Here is a 17311-nt window from a genome sequence, read left to right as displayed (position 1 = left end):
ATTTAACTAAAGGGTTATATAATATAATATAATATAATATAATATAATATAATATAATATAATATAATATAATATAATATAATATAATATAATATAATATAATATAAGTTATATATGTGGTATGGAATGAGGTAAATGTCTTTGCACTAAGCAGTAATTTATGGCCTCTGGTTCATCCATCCATCCATTCATTCATTCATTCTAGTTGTTTGAATGCCAGTATTTTTCCAATTCAACATTAAATAATATGTTGCAAGTTATAAAGCAGCACACATATTAATACTTATTTTTTATTTTTTATTTATTTACTGGAAAAATGTTTCTTTGTTAGAAAAAATAAACGAAAAAAAAAAGTTTCGCTACTATAGATCCAGACCCTTCTGTTGAATAATGAACGTCAGCTGTGCTTCACACACAAAACAATTTGGGGAGGGTGGCGCCTTTTATTTTGGAAGTTACCTAGGAGTTCCGGTCTATAGTAATGTATTAAAAATGTAGTGGGGCGCGAGCTCGTACTGTCACGCGCAGAGTGCTCGCTTCGGGCTGTGGGAGTCTAGAGAGCAACTGTGTGTTCGCTCTCCAGCGGATAGAAAAGACAACAGTCTTCTGCAGGGGCTCAAATAACTTCAGTCTGTTTTATAAAAAAGGGGCAAAGTCAGAAGAAATTAAACGAGAAAATAAAAAGACAGCAGTTAGTTGAACAGCTGACGGGACCCTCCACGCTGGCAGTCCGCTGTGAGTTACTTGAAACCGGACCGTTGATTCATCCGAACCGCTGGATTACACTGCCTAAAACCAGCAAATAACTTTTAGACCACCCTTAAAGTGTTTTTTCTTTGAGTCAGAAGGTTATTTAACATATTTTTGCAAGATGTTCAGCTGGGCGAACAAAGATGGAAAGAAAAAGGATCCCGAACTGTTTCAGACGGTTTCTGACGGGCTGAAGCGACTCTACCGGAACAAATTATTTCCACTGGAAGACACGTACCGCTTCCATGACTTCCACTCTCCGGCTCTGGAGGATGCCGATTTCGACAACAAGCCCATGGTACTTTTAGTGGGCCAGTACTCCACAGGAAAAACCACTTTTATTAGGCATCTCATGGAGCAGGATTTCCCCGGGATGCGCATAGGCCCCGAGCCGACCACCGATTCATTCATAGCGGTGATGTACGGGGAACAGGAGGGTCTCATCCCGGGCAATGCTTTAGTGGTTGACCCCAAGAAACCCTTCAGAAAACTCAATGCCTTTGGAAACGCCTTTCTGAACAGGTGAGGTCTTCATTCATTTCTAATGAAAAAAATTCTCCCTTCGTTTTAAAAATAAACAAAACAATGTTTCATTAATGATCTTTCTTTGTAGTTCTTCTCTCGGGCTTTCTAGCTGAGGGTCTCAGCTGTTACTGTGTGATGTTTTCCGGTTCTGTCAAGAAGTTGTCAAGTTTTGTGCATATGAGCACAGAATTCGTTTTATAAAAATGGAAACGTCTAAAACTAGTCATTAGACCGGGTGAATATGGTGTTCATGTGTACTGAAAATTGAATCTCTTGCACTTTTTAGGCTTAGTTCTGCATGCAGGAGTTACCAGTGAGTAAAAAGGGTGCAAGGGTGGAGCTTTGACAGTAGTACAACTGAATTCCTAACAAGTTCACCCCCAGTTTTTTTGATAGACGTTTTGATTAAGTATATTACATGCATTTTTGGAAGACTACAGCAAATCACATGTTCTCTGACCTGCAATCATGTATGTCTGTACGTTTTTGAAGACCATTATTTGCTTTATTATAATCCTCACAAACCTTTATTAGCTTTCTAAATATAGTTGTTGTCAAACCCAAAAAACAGCCTTTATGAATCCGTGTCTGCTATCTAAGGTTTGAACCTTTACTGCATATCAGCAAAAAATTTTTGATTTTATTCCAACTATTGAAGATATTAATGCCATAGTTCGTGTGCATTAAACTTGCTCATTAGTCTTTGGTTCCCCCTTCTAAAAGGAATGTCAGCTGACATTGGTTTTGACAGCTGCTGAGGCCTTTTTAGGGGTCTTTTTAACAATCTCTTGTGGAATGTCATGAAGAGAGATGAGCTGGCGTGTACAGTTCAGCTCACACTTGTTTTTTCAACATGACACATATGTCCACTGTGGTACATTTCAGGCTGATTTAGTTTGAGCAGATGTGGGTGTGTCTTCTTCCAAGCACTAGTGCAACACTTTTTCTTTGTGCTTGTTGTAGGACTTCCAGAGCATTACAGAACTAGAACCTCATGCTGGTCAATGCTTGAACAAGAGGGATCATATGCACAGATCATATTTATGCCCCAACAAGCCTGGGCTGGAAGAATGAAGCGTTTATTCTGCAAAAATTTCCTTTTAAAGAAAATCTGGGAATGCTTTTAGGTTGACTAGTCACTCATGAATGGGAGGAGAGTAGTTAAAGATTTAATTCCTTCTCCCTCCCTAAACTCACCTTGACGGCGGGTGTCATCTTAAGGTCAAATCAGGGTTTCTTGAGAAGCGCCGTGTTTTCTCATTGCAGCATGAAGTGATCGGAGACATTTCTGTAGGTGCTGCCCTACTCATTAAACACAGGATTTTAGAGTTTTGGCAGTCCAAGTTTGTCTGTGACTTTTTGTATAGGTCAGCAAGAGGTTAAAATAATGTCTGACTCCGCTAATTTACTGGAAGTTACTGGACAGATAATCTGAGGAACTGACTGAGCAATTCTAGAACATTCACTCTCAAAAGTGTCCCCATTTTGCAAATCTCTGACCCCAGCTTCCTTTTATATTATGCTGTTTATTGCTTATTAAGCATGAGTTTTCCCTCCCAGTGCTTTCACTTTGACCTTGTGGGAAAGGTTCAAAGTTACATTGAAGGTCACTAGCGAGGTATCAAGTAGGGTGTGTGAGTGCACCTTGTGACCAATTTAGAATTTTAGTAGGCTAGATATTAACCCTGTTCCAGGAGTTAAATATTACATGGATGCCCTGCCTTTGTGCAATCGTCCCCATTCTCCCTGTTATTCCTGACTCTGTAACTTGAGTATGCACTTTCTCCAATGCAGCTGCTTTCATCATTTTCCATAGGCTCTGGCCTGTAGTGAACTGTATAGCTTATTGTAGATTCTCACCACTGTAGTATTTGTCAGTAACTGTTTTCCCAAGAGAAAAATTCAAATGTATACACATATGTAAGCCTTAAATGGTGTTTTAACCTCTACTAGGCTGAAGATCAGTTTACGGTTATTGCTGTGGTTGTGGTGTTATGCAACGAACCATACTCCGTTACTGCTGACTATCTTGCTAAACCGGTTTCTTCTGACATGTATCCATTTGGATTTATGTGCTTGTCAGCTTGGTATCTGAATTTTATGTACTCAAAAGAGTCACTGAATAAAAAATGGCGTTAACATGATGTACTTGGGACATAAAGTCCTGGTAGGATCTGGAATTTCAAATATTTATTGAATAAACTACATGCAGGGAAAATGAGGTTGAGAAATTACTTTTCCTGAATATGACATCAGCAAAGGGGAAAATTATTATTCTTCAAATTTTTTGTTTCTTTGGGGACCAGTTGTGTTCTGCAACAAAAGGTAATTAGTTAGTGCTTATGTAATGTGTAGTCCAGCTTTACTTGAATAGAAGTGGACAGAGTTTTACCATAAAAAATGAGAATCAGACTTTTAAAATGTGGTGTATAAATTTGAATTGCGCAGGAAGTTTAACCTTTGTAGGAAATTTGCAGAACATCTGAAGCCTGAATTCAAAAGGTGAAGTGGTGGAAAATAGTATTAACTTTAGACAAAAGTCAAGCTTTAAATGTTCTTTATTGTCCAGTTTTTGAAAATAAAATTAGATTTGTTCATTTGGATTTCTGTATACATGCAAGAAGCTTGTATTTGTTTTGGCCCTGAATACTAGGCTTTACACTTAAAAACATCAGCCAAAATGAAACAAACTGTCCTTGTCAACTGACAGCAGGTCTAATAATGATGGGAATGCAAGGAGAAAGAAAATGTGGGATACGATTGGCAGTAGTGTATGTAGCAGCATGGAAGGAATAAGTGATGGCACACTTTCTGGAAAAATTAAAGGGAGGGAGTAAGTAAAATACGCAAGAGGGAACACAGTGGTAGGGGGTTTGAGGCTGAGGATTGTTTTTGTATGGCTAAAATGTGCTGGTAATTTAAAGACATGAAAATGATAGCATACGGGTTTGCACATAAATGAAGAACACACGGAAAGATAAGCTGCAAGCATTTGGTAATGGAAAAGCTGAGGTAAGAGCTGGAATGATAAGATTTGGCAAGTGAGAAGGGAATTCTTTCCAATCAATCATGTTGCAACTTGCAATAAAAACATTACTGCAAGATCACTAGGCCTAGTGGTGAAATGACTAATTGTTTCAAATGTAATTTTTTTTTTCTTTCTTTTTTTTAAATGTGTGATCCTCTTTTCACAGGTTTATATGTGCTCAGATGCCAAATCCAGTGTTGGACAGCATCAGCATCATAGACACTCCTGGAATCCTGTCCGGAGAGAAACAGCGGATCAGTAGAGGTCAGTGTTTTTTTTTATTTTTATTTTTTATTAATTTCCTCTTTCTATTATTGCCATCTGTACTTCTTTTACTATCCCCTGACTTTCCTTACCGGAGTTACCACAACTATTAATACAAGCTCCATTTACATAGACCGCTTTGAGTGTAGTACCTGTCCCAGTCAAAGGAAAAGAGGTTAATTCAGTTAGCTTTTGCATTATAGGGAGTCATAAGAGGGAAGTATTTTTAGTTCTCTTGTTTACATTAGAGCAAAACAAAACCCATGCTCCTTCCATACTAGCCATTTTTCCTGTAGGAAGGAAGAGAAGTTGAAAACCTAATTAACCTATAGTAACCATGTGGACTGTCCATTCCCTTTAAATACTATAATTTGGCCAGAATGATGGATTATCTGAGCACTCACTTGAAACAAAGATGACTCAAAAATGTCCAAAATGGTCAGTTAGTCCTTCAGGCAGTGTATTTAATGGTTAATCGAGCACTACAGGAGATAAAGGTTCCGGATTTATTGCTTCCCTAGAAGTATACTTGACTAGTCTGGACCTGTTACATGCCCAGAAATTACAATGGAGCATGTTGGTATGTTGTTTATTTAAGAAAACTCTAAGAGAGCATTGTGTATGGAGGTAACCGGTGTCCCACTATGGACTTTTCCTGTGCTTGTCTATCTGTCACGGCGTGTGTGTGCGTGCGGGCCTGCCCTTGCCTTTCCCTGAAGACCATGTAAATGCGATCAGAGGGTGAGTGGCATCTACAGATAACAGTCTGACAAAGAGGGGGGACAGCTCAGGCCAGGAAACAGACTGAACAGAAAGGGTGCGGTAATGATGGCTGTGAGAATGCTTCCATGTTCAAAGATTCAATTGTATGTTATTGAAATTGTATGTAGGTTCTGTCAGTGTATGTGAGTGAAAGTTGTATGTCGGCAGACTTTGTTATCTTTCTTGGATTGGCTGAAACCAACGTAACATCATGTAGCATCTTAATTATGCTTTTTAAAAAATATATAATAATTATTTATTTCATGGTGTCATGGTCATTTTTTTGTGTGAAACTATAGTTGTTTCATGGTTTTTTTGGACACATACCATCCTGTTCTTTAAGGACGTTGGTGTAATTTATAAATACCATGTACAAGATTATGATAATCATTAAATACCACGTTATGCATCACCGTAATATGGCACCAACATACTGTATAGTTTTTTTGTATAAGGGAGTGATCTGGTAAAAGTATACATATAGGAGAACTGCCTGTGAACTCCATGAGGGAGTGCAGACGTGAGTATATGACACTAACCAGGTGTTCTAGAGCACTGTTGCATTCCATACTGCACAGCTATATCTCAAATGGTGATTATTTAGGTTTGCTTTCAAATGGACCGCACCCTATGGTCTCTGATAAGCAACTCTTCCCCCCAGAGCTTGGCAGTGCCTCTGGCGGGTGTAAAAACATCATTAGTGTATGGTGAAAGTATTTACAAGGCTGATACATGACCATGTAAGCTTGTGTGAGGTAGGGCTGGGCGATATATATAAAAAAAAAAAAAATATATATATATATATATCTCTATAGTCCATTTTTACGATATTCAGTATATATCTCTATATGTTTGCATTTGCAATTAAATAATTTAAAAAAACATGATTTTCTTTAAAATAAAATAAATTAATAAAAAATTATTTAGATTAAACAGCTAATTTTACATAATTTAACATGTTCCTTTTTTGTTCTGCGTGTTCTTTTGGGAAAGTATGCTTGAATTTGAAATATTCGATATTCCCAAATTAGTTTTACATTGTCATCAAAATTATTCTGATATTATCGCTAATATTCAATATATCGCCCAGCCCTAGTGTGAGGTCATAGTATCCGAGATGCAACCCATGTACTGCACACTGAACTTTCCTCAGTGATCTGCAGTTTTACACACGTGTGTGTGAGAGTCATAATGACTTGGACTCATTAAAAAGAGCAACAGAGGAAACAGTCTTCTTGCTGCCCTTTGTACTCATCACTTTAGTCATAAAAATTGATAATGATGAAAGAGATGGTTTAAGGCGAGGTGGCTGAGAGAATTCAGTGAAACACTTTATCAAATAAAATTATTGATCATCAGTGACTCTACCTGAAACTCACTCTCTGAAACTAATTTTGAAAATAAAATATGCTTTTACTAGGAATGCACACAATATTATCTGAACATTATCGGCATCAGCTGATAAAGGCCTAAAATATAAAAATCTGAATTTTTTTTGAGGAAAATGGAAAATATTCCAGGATCTTTCTCTGTATAATGGATTTCAGTGGGAACCAATAGGCTGAAGGTAAAATTGCGGTTCCAGTGCAGCTTCAAAGTGCACTACACGATCCCAGACAAGGAATAAGGATCTTATCTAGTCGTTTTCTAAAAACAAAAAACAAATAAGGAATAGTCTGGACTGCTGAGTGAATCTTTGGTAGAACCCTCCCTACTATTCAAGAACTGTACTCATCCAGAGTGAGCAAAAGGAGCTGGCAAAATCACTCTGGACCCCTCACATCCAGCACATTCTCTCTTTAAACTGTTGCCATCTGGTCAATGCTACAGAGCTCTGAGAACCAGAATGACCAGACACAGGAACAGTTTCTTCCCCCAGACAATCGATCTAATGAACACTTAATGATAACTGTGGAACACACAACACTATTTATACTAGGGCTGTAGCTATCGAATATTTTAGTAATCGAGTATTCAACCAAAAATTCCATCGATTAATCGAGTAATTGGATAAAATGTGTTTTTGCTTGATTATACTGACGCAATATTGATGTGCGCATGCGCAGTAAACCCGGCTAGGAAAATCTGAGGGGTAGAATAAAATGTCAGGACATTGGACTTTTATTTTGACGGGTTGATGTACCTTTACAGTTCTGTGTATGTGATGTGCTAGTTTTACTTAAATCAAATGTCAAATGCTCATGAAGTGACTGTCAGAGCAGTTCTGGAAAAGTTGTTCATATGTTCACGTCCTTATTTAGTGAGAAAGCAGATGCTGAAATGACTGTGACCGTCATGCGTGCTTCAGTGTGTGCTGGTGACAAAGTGTTCCGGCAATTGTTCCCGGGTCACTAGATTTTGCACTTTCACACTGCCAGTGATGACAGTGATGTCATCACTTCGACAAGGGTATTAGATCAGGCTTTTGTTCACACAGTGCTCGTCCCGGCAATGTTACTAGGTCCCCGACCCGGGTTCAATGCGGGAATCAATCCCGGGATGTGGTTGCTTTCACACAGAAGGCGACCCGGCAATGTTTCGGCAATATACAGGGTCTGACGTGCAGTGTGAAAGGAGCTATAGAGGGAGACCGCCGACAGACCAGGCTCTTGTCTTCACGACAACAATATAAACTTTGTTTTTTTTTACACACCTACACCTTCATGTTAAGCATAAATATAAAGTCTACTGATAAAGGACACCGTCAACAGTATTGACGGCAAAATAGACTATGTTTGACAGGTGCAATATTTGAAAATCGATAATTATTATTATTATTATTTTTTTTTTTATTACATTTTATATCTGAATTTTTCAACCTATAGACTTTCAAACATCAAAATGTCATGAATTAATATGTATTTGTGTACAAAATGACATATAAACATATTTTTCTAGTATATTTTGCCATGAAACGCTTCCGACACTCGCGCGTGCAATGAATTTAAGTGCAATGAATTTAAGTGCAATGAATTTAAGTGCAATGAATTTAAGTGCAATGACCTATTTTTGATTAATTTATTCAAAATTTGGCAAATTCCGTGCCGTTCCGTGTCAAACTGTAAATTCCGTTCATATGACTGGATTCCGCCATTTCCTCCGCATTTTCTGCATCGCCGAAATCATAGGGTCCTAGTTGTAGTATGCGAGCTCTATCTTGCAATGGACACAGGCCACGACGTTCTCTTTATGTTTGCCCACGCCCTCAAGTCAAAACACTGCTGACTCCTTGCAGTATGCAATTGGCGCTTGTGTCTCCTTCCGCTTTGTGGGTGACGTAAACGCGTTGTCACATAAAAAAAAAAATCATTGCGAAAGAACCTGACGTGAGATTTAAAATAATCTCAATAATAATAATTTGTAATCGAGTTACTCGATTTACTGAAGGAATCGTTTCAGCCCTAATTTATACACACATACACTTATTTATCTAACATGCATACTTAGTCTACACTTCAAATTTGCACATAATATACCTGTGCATACAATTGTCAATTTGTATATCAATATTCCTTAATACCTACTTATTTGTATTTTTTATTCTCTTATTATGTGTAATATAATATTTACTATTATATTATTATTGTAATATAATAGATACTATTCACTGACTTCAAATTATCTTTTTTTTTCTTTCTTTTTTTTCAAACGCACCAGAGATTGTTAGTTAGTTAAAAAACAATGTTTAATTAAAGTTCTGATTGAACTATAGAAATATTCAAACAAGGATTAGTTATGCATAACATCATTCTGTGTGCATTTCATAATCATAATTAAAAACCTAATTTTTCATTGTTTGTTTGTGTTATTTCCCATTATAACAATTGCTTCTTCATCCATAATGGCTATTCAAAAAGCTTGTGGTACGTATGGAAAGTTTGTTTCTTCAAGATGCATTTATTTAAAGATTCCGCTTCTATTGTGTTCAAAGCTTCCCCTTTAACAGTGTTACAGTAATTGAATGCTGTTGGAGGGAAATGTGAGCCCTGCTACTGTCATTATCTAAACATGGAAAATGTGAGTGTTTGACTCTCATGTCAAGTACATAGGAAGAAAAAAACATTGAAATGGCAAGAAAACACACACATACAATAATTCACACAAACGGGTCATGGATCATAGTGTGGCGTGTAACCAGGGGTCAGTTGGATGGCATGTGTGAATAAAACCCCAACAGGAACAAGTTTAGAAGGAAATCTGGGCCGGTCTGAGAATGATAGGAATGATTGGTTATGTAACTGATTTGAACATCATGGATTTTAAGCTGGGAATGACAGCTATGCTTGCTATTTTAATTCCGTTCTTTTCTTTCTCTGTATTTGATTTTCTACACTTTGTACTCTTTCTTATGTTATCTCCTCCTACTTCATTCTTAACAGCAATGTGGTTTCCATATTGTGGTTCTGGACTGTGAATCACAGAGGACTGCTTCCATTCACATACTGTAAAATAAATAGTTTTTGTGTTTTTGTGACATATCAGGACACAACTTTGTATAATGACATTGGTATGACACAGGTTTTACAAGGAGAGAGTGACTTATGAGGACATAACCATGTCCCCATTTTTCAAAATGCTTATAAACCATACAGAATGAGTTTTTTTGAGAAAGTAAAAATGCACAAAGTTTCCTGTGAGGGTTAGGGTTAGGTGTAGGGTTGGTGTAGGGACATAGAATAAAAATTTTCTGCAGTATAAAAACCATTACGCCTATGGGATGTCCCCACTTTTCAATAAAAACAAACATGTGCGTGTGTGTATGCTTTTAACTTGAAGTATTACAGGTTCTGTCATAGTCCCTCTAAACATGTCCTGCTCATTTGTAAAATTGTGAGGTCAGTAAATAATCTTCTAAAGTCTGCTGACTTCACATCCATGCTTCTTCCTCCTGACCTCAGTTAGGCTTTACAAGCAGTTAACAATAAGGCTCTTCATACCTGTATGTGCTTTAAATCAGGTTGCTTGATACTGGTCTATTCCCAAACCACTTTTGTGTTTCTTTTTTTCATTCTTATATTACATTTTCTTTTCTTTTTATCAGTTTCATTTGATTGAAAGATAGCATTCTTATTATTGTAACTGATAAAAATTATGACTATCAACATGAACAATAAGCTTTCAATTTTGTTTCATCTAAATTCACAAATTCCTTTGTGTATGCACAATGTTGTTCTGTGTCCTTTTCTTAAACTGGGAGGTGTTCCACAGGGCTCTATTCTAGTACCTCTCCGGTTTACTGTACACTGTGTTTGCATTAATTCTTCAAAGCTGAGTAGCCTTGGCTGGGTGTTGAATTTCCTTACGGATAGTATCCCATAATGCTTTACTGTATAAACTTAGGTTACTTATTATAGCACTCTTTTTTTCCATCTTAAATCGCATCTGTTGTGAATGATGAACCTTGTGTCAGTGGGCTAGATTAGGTGGCTGTGTAGTTTTCAGGGCATGCATTCATTGTCTTTTGTCACAATTACATGCTATAATCTTCTATGTAAAGCAAAGGTTATTTTTATGAAGAATTCCTAAATGATCTTTCTAATGACTTAATTTCAGTGTGATATATAAACTTATCTCTTGAGTATATGCTATTGTTTATAGAGCTCATTATAGCGGATTTCAGATTTCTACATCCTTCCTCTCCTTGTGCTTTCCAGTAATTTGTGTAGGTGCCACATTTACATGTGCTGGTGTTGGAAAATTATTATTTTCTTCCAAGCACAAATTAACGCATACAACTCAGGCCTCCTCCCATATGGAGATCAGTGGGTTTAAAGACTTTGTCAAATTCAGGTAATCATATCTATGCTGGATCAAGATTGAGGAAGAAAAAAAAAAACTAAGATCAGTTATCACAAAGACGTTGTTGGGTTAATAGTTAACTGAAATTATGGCACCAGCAGTGCAGTGGCCCTAAGTCTGGAGTCTGTACTGTCAAATTTATTGTGTAATGTATTACAAAGACACTTTTGAGGGGTATTTAAATATTGTTGTTGTTAAATGTTAAGATGAAACTACAAGAAATTTCCATGTCAGAGGCTCAGAGCTGTAAGGAACTTTCAGTTTATACTAACTAATCTGGTGTGAAACAGCTGTACTGCTGATGTCTGCTAAGCAACTTTCACAACTGTTTCACAAACAGCTGCTTCTTATTAATGAATGTTATGAGCAAACCTTTTTGCAGAGATGCTACAGAACAGGGACTCTCATTACTAAACATGTAACCTCATCGGCATTATTTTATAAGTTGATTTTAGGGTCTCGAGGTACAGATTCCACTGTTAACCTTTACTGAAACCTTGTTCAATGATCTATGAATGCTTCAATATTTCACATGACACATGATGTGTTTGTGTAATGTGTGAGAATTGTGGGTCAATGTCTAGATTTGATTTTAGCAGGGTGGCGGCAATACTAAAGATTGTTATAAATGAGAGCTCTCCATATTAAGCCAATTTTTCTTTTTTTTTTTTTACATTTGGTCCAACCTTTAAAGCAGAATGAACCCAAATATATATCTATGGTAGTTGGTACAATCTTTGTGTTGGCTGTAAACTTTAAGTCACAGCCTTGTTTTAACCATACATAATATGAACACAACCGACATGTTTGTAGATAGCTGGGTTTTTTTTTCAAACCGTTAGCTGAGCAGAGTTTCTTACATGGACGGTTAGTCATTTAGTCTGTCTTCATTCATTCATCTGCGCTCTGTTGTTTGTTCATTAATTTGCTTTAGTTTGCTTGTTCATGAATTGAATAAATGAATGATGCAACTTTTGTAACCGTATGTGCATCAGCAAAGGAAGAATTAAATTAGTTTTGATAAAATTGTCCTGATATTAGCAATTTTGCGATTTAATATTCTTTTATTATTTGCAGCATTTGTGTGCCCACTTGCACAGATTTTAGTGCTGGAAAAAATACAATTACTGTGGCATGCTTAGGCAAACAAGGATATCCCATAGTTTACACAAGGATATGTTTTTTGGAAAGTATTAGAAGGAAAACAAGCATAGAATTATCGCCATATCCCATTTGTATGAGCTACCTCCACTGTCACAGTCTTTACCAGACATATTTATATGTGTGTGTGTGTGTGTGTGTGTGTGTGTGTGTTTGTGTATTTATATATGCATACACACACACACACACACACACAAACACGCACACACAATTATTATTTGTGTCTGCTCTGAGTATAGTTTAGACAACTTTATCACTTAGAAACTCCCAAAGAAAATAGATCCAGTTGTGAAGAATACTGATTTATATGCATAAATAAGCTTTAAATAAACATTCTTTTGTTTATATGTCCACACAGCAAATTCAGAACTGCTGGGAAAAAGAAAAGTGCATTTTTAGGAAGATACACCAAATAAGTTCAGGTCTTGTAATAATAAGTACAGTGTATTTGCTTTTCTTTCATTTTGTTAAATACATTTTTTTTCCTGTTAAATTATTTAAGGGCAGATTAAATATTATATTATGGATGATAACATCATGTATTATAATTCAGTTGGCCTGCTTCATCAGTATTGCCATCAGTGTTGTGATGGATAACAGTCGATAAAGGACAGCACTGAATCTGTGAAGTCATGCCCATGTTGGATTCAGATCCAGATTTCACATCCTGCTGACGTTGACACAACTGTTGTGAGCTGGGATTCAGCCTTTCCTGCCTTCCACACACGCTCTACACAATCCAAACATAAATTGGTAACTTCTGTCTAGGTAAGCAAGAGACTTGGGCCGGAAATCCTGTCTTTATAATATGTATGATTGCAAATAGAGAAATCTCTGAAGATGAAACCTTTGCCCTCAAGATCCCCTAAGCAGCTTTTTGGCAAGTGAGCTGTATTTGTGGAGTCTAGCATTATTTATGCTGGCCGTTGTTGTAAAATGTGCATGCAGCTTGTGCGTTTGGTGGCTTAAAGACATCAAAATACCTAAAAGAAATAACAGCATTTTTGGAGTACACACACTTTCCATTACCACATGAATTTCCTATTCCAGCATCTTAAAATGTATTTTTGACACATCGTCATCTCCTTAACTACTGTCAAAACATTCGATGCGGATTTCCATTGTTCCCTGTGATCCTTTTAACCATTATGCAAGAAAATATCCAAACATGGGGAGAGGAAGGAGTGTCTGTGGGACAAATTATTCTCTTTCCTGTTTGTCAGCGTTAGTGGATGTGATGTCAGTTTGGCTGTAGTGATCTAGACGGAACCTCACGGGAATTCTTTTTTTCTGTTTTTTTTCTCATGTGAAAGGCCAGCTGTGCCAGTTGCCTTGTCATGCAAGAGGACTGAAGAGAAGGAGATAGGTTCTGTTACGTGAAGGGTTTCCTTTGACAGGAAAACCAAATTTTATGTTGTATTGTGTGAGTTTATTTGTTTGTGTCAAGTTGGTGTGGAGTAATGTGGGCCAAATGAGGAAGTTCTAAGGTTACATATCTGTTGACTGATGTACTGCCCTAGAAAGAGGACTGTTGGATGGGCTTTATCAGAGAGGCTCACATACACAAACAAGTTCCTTTTACTGTAAATAAACTGAAAAACCATTTGATAAGTGCATTAATGTGGAAAAAAACCCCTCTTATCTCTTATGTTTCAGGTTATGACTTTGCTGCTGTGCTCGAGTGGTTTGCTGAACGCGTGGACCGCATCATTCTTCTCTTTGACGCACACAAGTTGGACATCTCCGATGAGTTCTCCGAGGTGATCCGAGCTCTGAAAAACCATGAGGACAAGATGCGGGTGGTGCTCAACAAAGCCGATCAGATCGGTACCCAACAGCTCATGAGGGTTTATGGTGCCCTCATGTGGTCACTTGGTAAAATTGTCAACACCCCAGAGGTCATCAGAGTCTACATTGGCTCTTTCTGGGCTCAGCCTCTCCTGGTTCCAGATAACAGGAAACTGTTTGAGGCAGAGGAACAAGACCTTTTCCGTGACATCCAGGGACTTCCACGAAATGCAGCGCTGCGTAAGCTGAATGACCTAATCAAACGAGCCCGTCTAGCCAAAGTAAGAAATGAAACCTTTTTATACTTAGTTTTACAGTAATGACGTAGGTAGGGGGTGTTGTCTGGACACATACTTAACATTTTAGATTCGATAAGAAATCTGGTGTATGCTGCCCTCATGTGATCTATAAAATTGTATTTATAAAATTGTAATCACCCCAGACGTTATCTTTTTTAAATTAAAATTTTATAGATTTATATAGATTTTTTTTTTTAGGTTTTTACAATTTAAAAGATCTTTTTTTTTAGATCTTTTTATCTTTTTAAAATGTAATTTATTCCTGTGATGAAAACTTTTCAAATTTTGAAAATTTTCAGCTTCATTACTCCAGTCTTCAGTGTCACATGATCCTTTAAAAATCATTCTTATATGCTGATTTGGTGCTCAAGAAAAATGTATTCTTATTATGAATGTTACCATTGTTTTTTCTGCGTAATAACTTATTATTATCATTCAAGTCCCTGCAGTTTACAGCAGATTACAATACAGATTGCTAAATTGCTCATATACAGTATCCATATGGTGCAGATTTATTTTAAATAATATGTTATGACAAAGCAGTTTTCTCTATCTCTAGGTTCATGCCTACATCATCAGTGCTTTGAAGAAAGAAATGCCAAATGTTTTTGGGAAAGAGAATAAGAAAAAGGAGCTCATTGCTAACCTGGGTGAGATTTATACAAGGATTGAAAAAGAACATCAGATCTCCCCTGGTGATTTCCCTAAACTCAGTAAAATGCAGGTATGGAAATAGTCCCATCTCTCCCAGAAAATGATTTTAATAATTAAATATTGTTAGGCGTTTCAAAGTTTAATACCATACTAGAATATAATCTTAAAGTTTGAGAGTGGTAAATATTTTATAGCAACACAGCCCCTCATTTTATGTGGTGATTTTTGGTTTTAAGTTCTTAAAAAAAAAAATTCGTTTAAAAAATATTATCATTTTTTTTTATTTATTTTTTTGTCCTCATTAGGAAATCCTCGCTGGTCAAGATTTCACTAAGTTTCAGGGACTGAAGCCCAAGCTCTTGGAAACAGTGGAGGATATGCTGGCCAATGATATTGCCAAACTCATGACCCTTGTTCGGCAGGAGGAGGCTGCCATGCCCAGCCAGGCTGTCCAGGGTGGTGCTTTTGAAGGCACCATGAATGGACCCTTCGGGCATGGCTATGGAGAGGGGGCTAGTGAAGGCATTGACGAGCTGGAGTGGATCGTGGCGAAAGACAAGCCAACTTACGACGAGATCTTCTACACCTTGTCGCCTGTCAACGGGAAGGTCTCTGGTGCCATGGCCAAGAAGGAGATGGTCAAATCCAAGCTGCCCAACAATGTTCTAGGAAAGATCTGGAAGCTTGCTGATGTAGATAAGGATGGGTACCTGGACGACGAAGAGTTTGCCCTCGCTAACCACCTCATCAAGGTCAAACTGGAAGGTCATGAGTTACCTACTGATCTTCCTGATCACCTTGTGCCTCCTTCTAAACGAGGACTGTAAACAATTTGGGAAAATAAATATGATCATCGAGCCATTCTTTGAAGAGGTTATGGATCTGGGAGAATGGGGGGCGGGGGTCTGGAAGTATAAAAATATATAAACAGAATTTATGATATAATTAAACAATATACATTAGCTGTGGGAATAGAGCCAAGTAATATTAAATTTATCCATCACTACAGTTTGTCAATCTCACTAATATTATTTTCTTTGTTCCTCTTAGACCAGTATTTAGCAACCTAATCAAAACAAAAAATATTAATAAATTAGACCGCATCCTGTTATTGTATTTTTCAAATGCTTGATGTAGCCAAATTTTGAATAAGCAAGTATGATGGCATGCTTGCAGGGAGATTAATTCATTATGATCAAACTATAGGCTGTATTAGAAAGAGGTATTTAATTGTTCCATATCTTGCACTGATGCTGCTTCATACTTAGTCATGCAAGGAAAAATGGTTCTGCTCGATTTTTAAACTACATCAGCTTTGCCGATGGATCCATATTATCTGGATTCTCGGCACGCTAGAGCTTTGAAACTCTGTTAAACAATGTTGTAGTTCACGATCTGTCCAATTTTGGTTTTACCATTTGGACTTGTCAATTTGATCTTCCATCTTTTTTTTATAACTATAAACGCAAAACAGTGCTGCATTCTTGTATTGTTTGTTCACTGATGTTGTGTTGTCAACTGTGATGGTTCAGAAGTTTATGAATTATAACTTCAAAAGGAAGTGTCTATGACAAGATATTCAACAGACAGCGACTCCAGTTGTATGATAGGAGTCAGTTGGTTTCTGTCTGTTCTTGAGTGCCTCTCTTTGCTACAGTGTCAAAAGCTTCTCTATAAATACTGTTCATATGTTTTTTTTTTTTTGGTCTAGTTTGCAATAAATAAATAAAAATACAGCTAAATGCATTTCCCTCATTTTTCTATATGGAGTATTTTAGTAAGAGTTATTAATAGCTATTGATTACTTTTTAAAATGAATAATAATAATCATAAAATCATTTTATATGGAAATAAATCCTAAAACTATGTGGAAATGTCTGTCCTGAGTACGTGTACACTATATCTTATGTCATATCCTCATGTGGTTATGCTGAGTGTGTGCATGATGCCTGATTTAGGCCCTTATTAAAAGCTAAGCAGGGGCTTTGCCAGATCTGGGCTTATGAAGGTGGAAAAGCATCGAAATAATTACTCCAAAGTCATTTAAAAGAGGCGCAATTGAGATTCTCAAATGACTGTTTAAAGATGAATGCTAGAATAAATGGTGTTAAGGACTCTCTAGCATTAGCGTGGAAAAATCAGAGGTTAAGATTAGATTTTGCTTTAAAGTGATCATTGCTACTAAATTATTTATTAAAAAAGCGTCGATGGTAGGTAAAACTCAAAACTCTGCCGCCTTTGGAGCATGTGTACGCAAGAGGGCGTGAAAACCCCTCAAAAG

At 36.9% G+C, this 17311-nt stretch overlaps 1 protein-coding gene across 1 annotated transcript; it reads left to right on the top strand.

The window, feature by feature from the left end:
- Window positions 1-457: 457 nt before the first annotated feature.
- On the top strand, window positions 458-16772 carry LOC128021148 (EH domain-containing protein 1-like). The gene is made up of 5 exons (XM_052608142.1): window positions 458-1272; window positions 4470-4567; window positions 13946-14358; window positions 14936-15100; window positions 15336-16772. Exons 1-5 carry the CDS (start codon window positions 872-874, stop codon window positions 15855-15857), a joined length of 1599 nt encoding a protein of 532 aa, XP_052464102.1. The 5' UTR covers window positions 458-871; the 3' UTR covers window positions 15858-16772.
- Window positions 16773-17311: the final 539 nt, after the last annotated feature.

Source organism: Carassius gibelio, chromosome A10 (assembly GCF_023724105.1).
Source record: "Carassius gibelio isolate Cgi1373 ecotype wild population from Czech Republic chromosome A10, carGib1.2-hapl.c, whole genome shotgun sequence".
Lineage (NCBI taxonomy): Eukaryota > Metazoa > Chordata > Actinopteri > Cypriniformes > Cyprinidae > Carassius > Carassius gibelio.
This window is presented reverse-complemented; position numbering and strand designations above follow the sequence as displayed.

Bases quoted from the DNA above. Each gene is read 5' to 3' on its own strand.
- LOC128021148 (XM_052608142.1), top strand. From the start codon at position 872: ATGTTCAGCTGGGCGAACAAAGATGGAAAGAAAAAGGATCCCGAACTG. The intron at 1,273-4,469 runs GTGAGGTCTTCA...CTCTTTTCACAG, and splicing joins GGAAACGCCTTTCTGAACAG to GTTTATATGTGCTCAGATGC. The intron at 4,568-13,945 runs GTCAGTGTTTTT...CTTATGTTTCAG, and splicing joins GAAACAGCGGATCAGTAGAG to GTTATGACTTTGCTGCTGTG.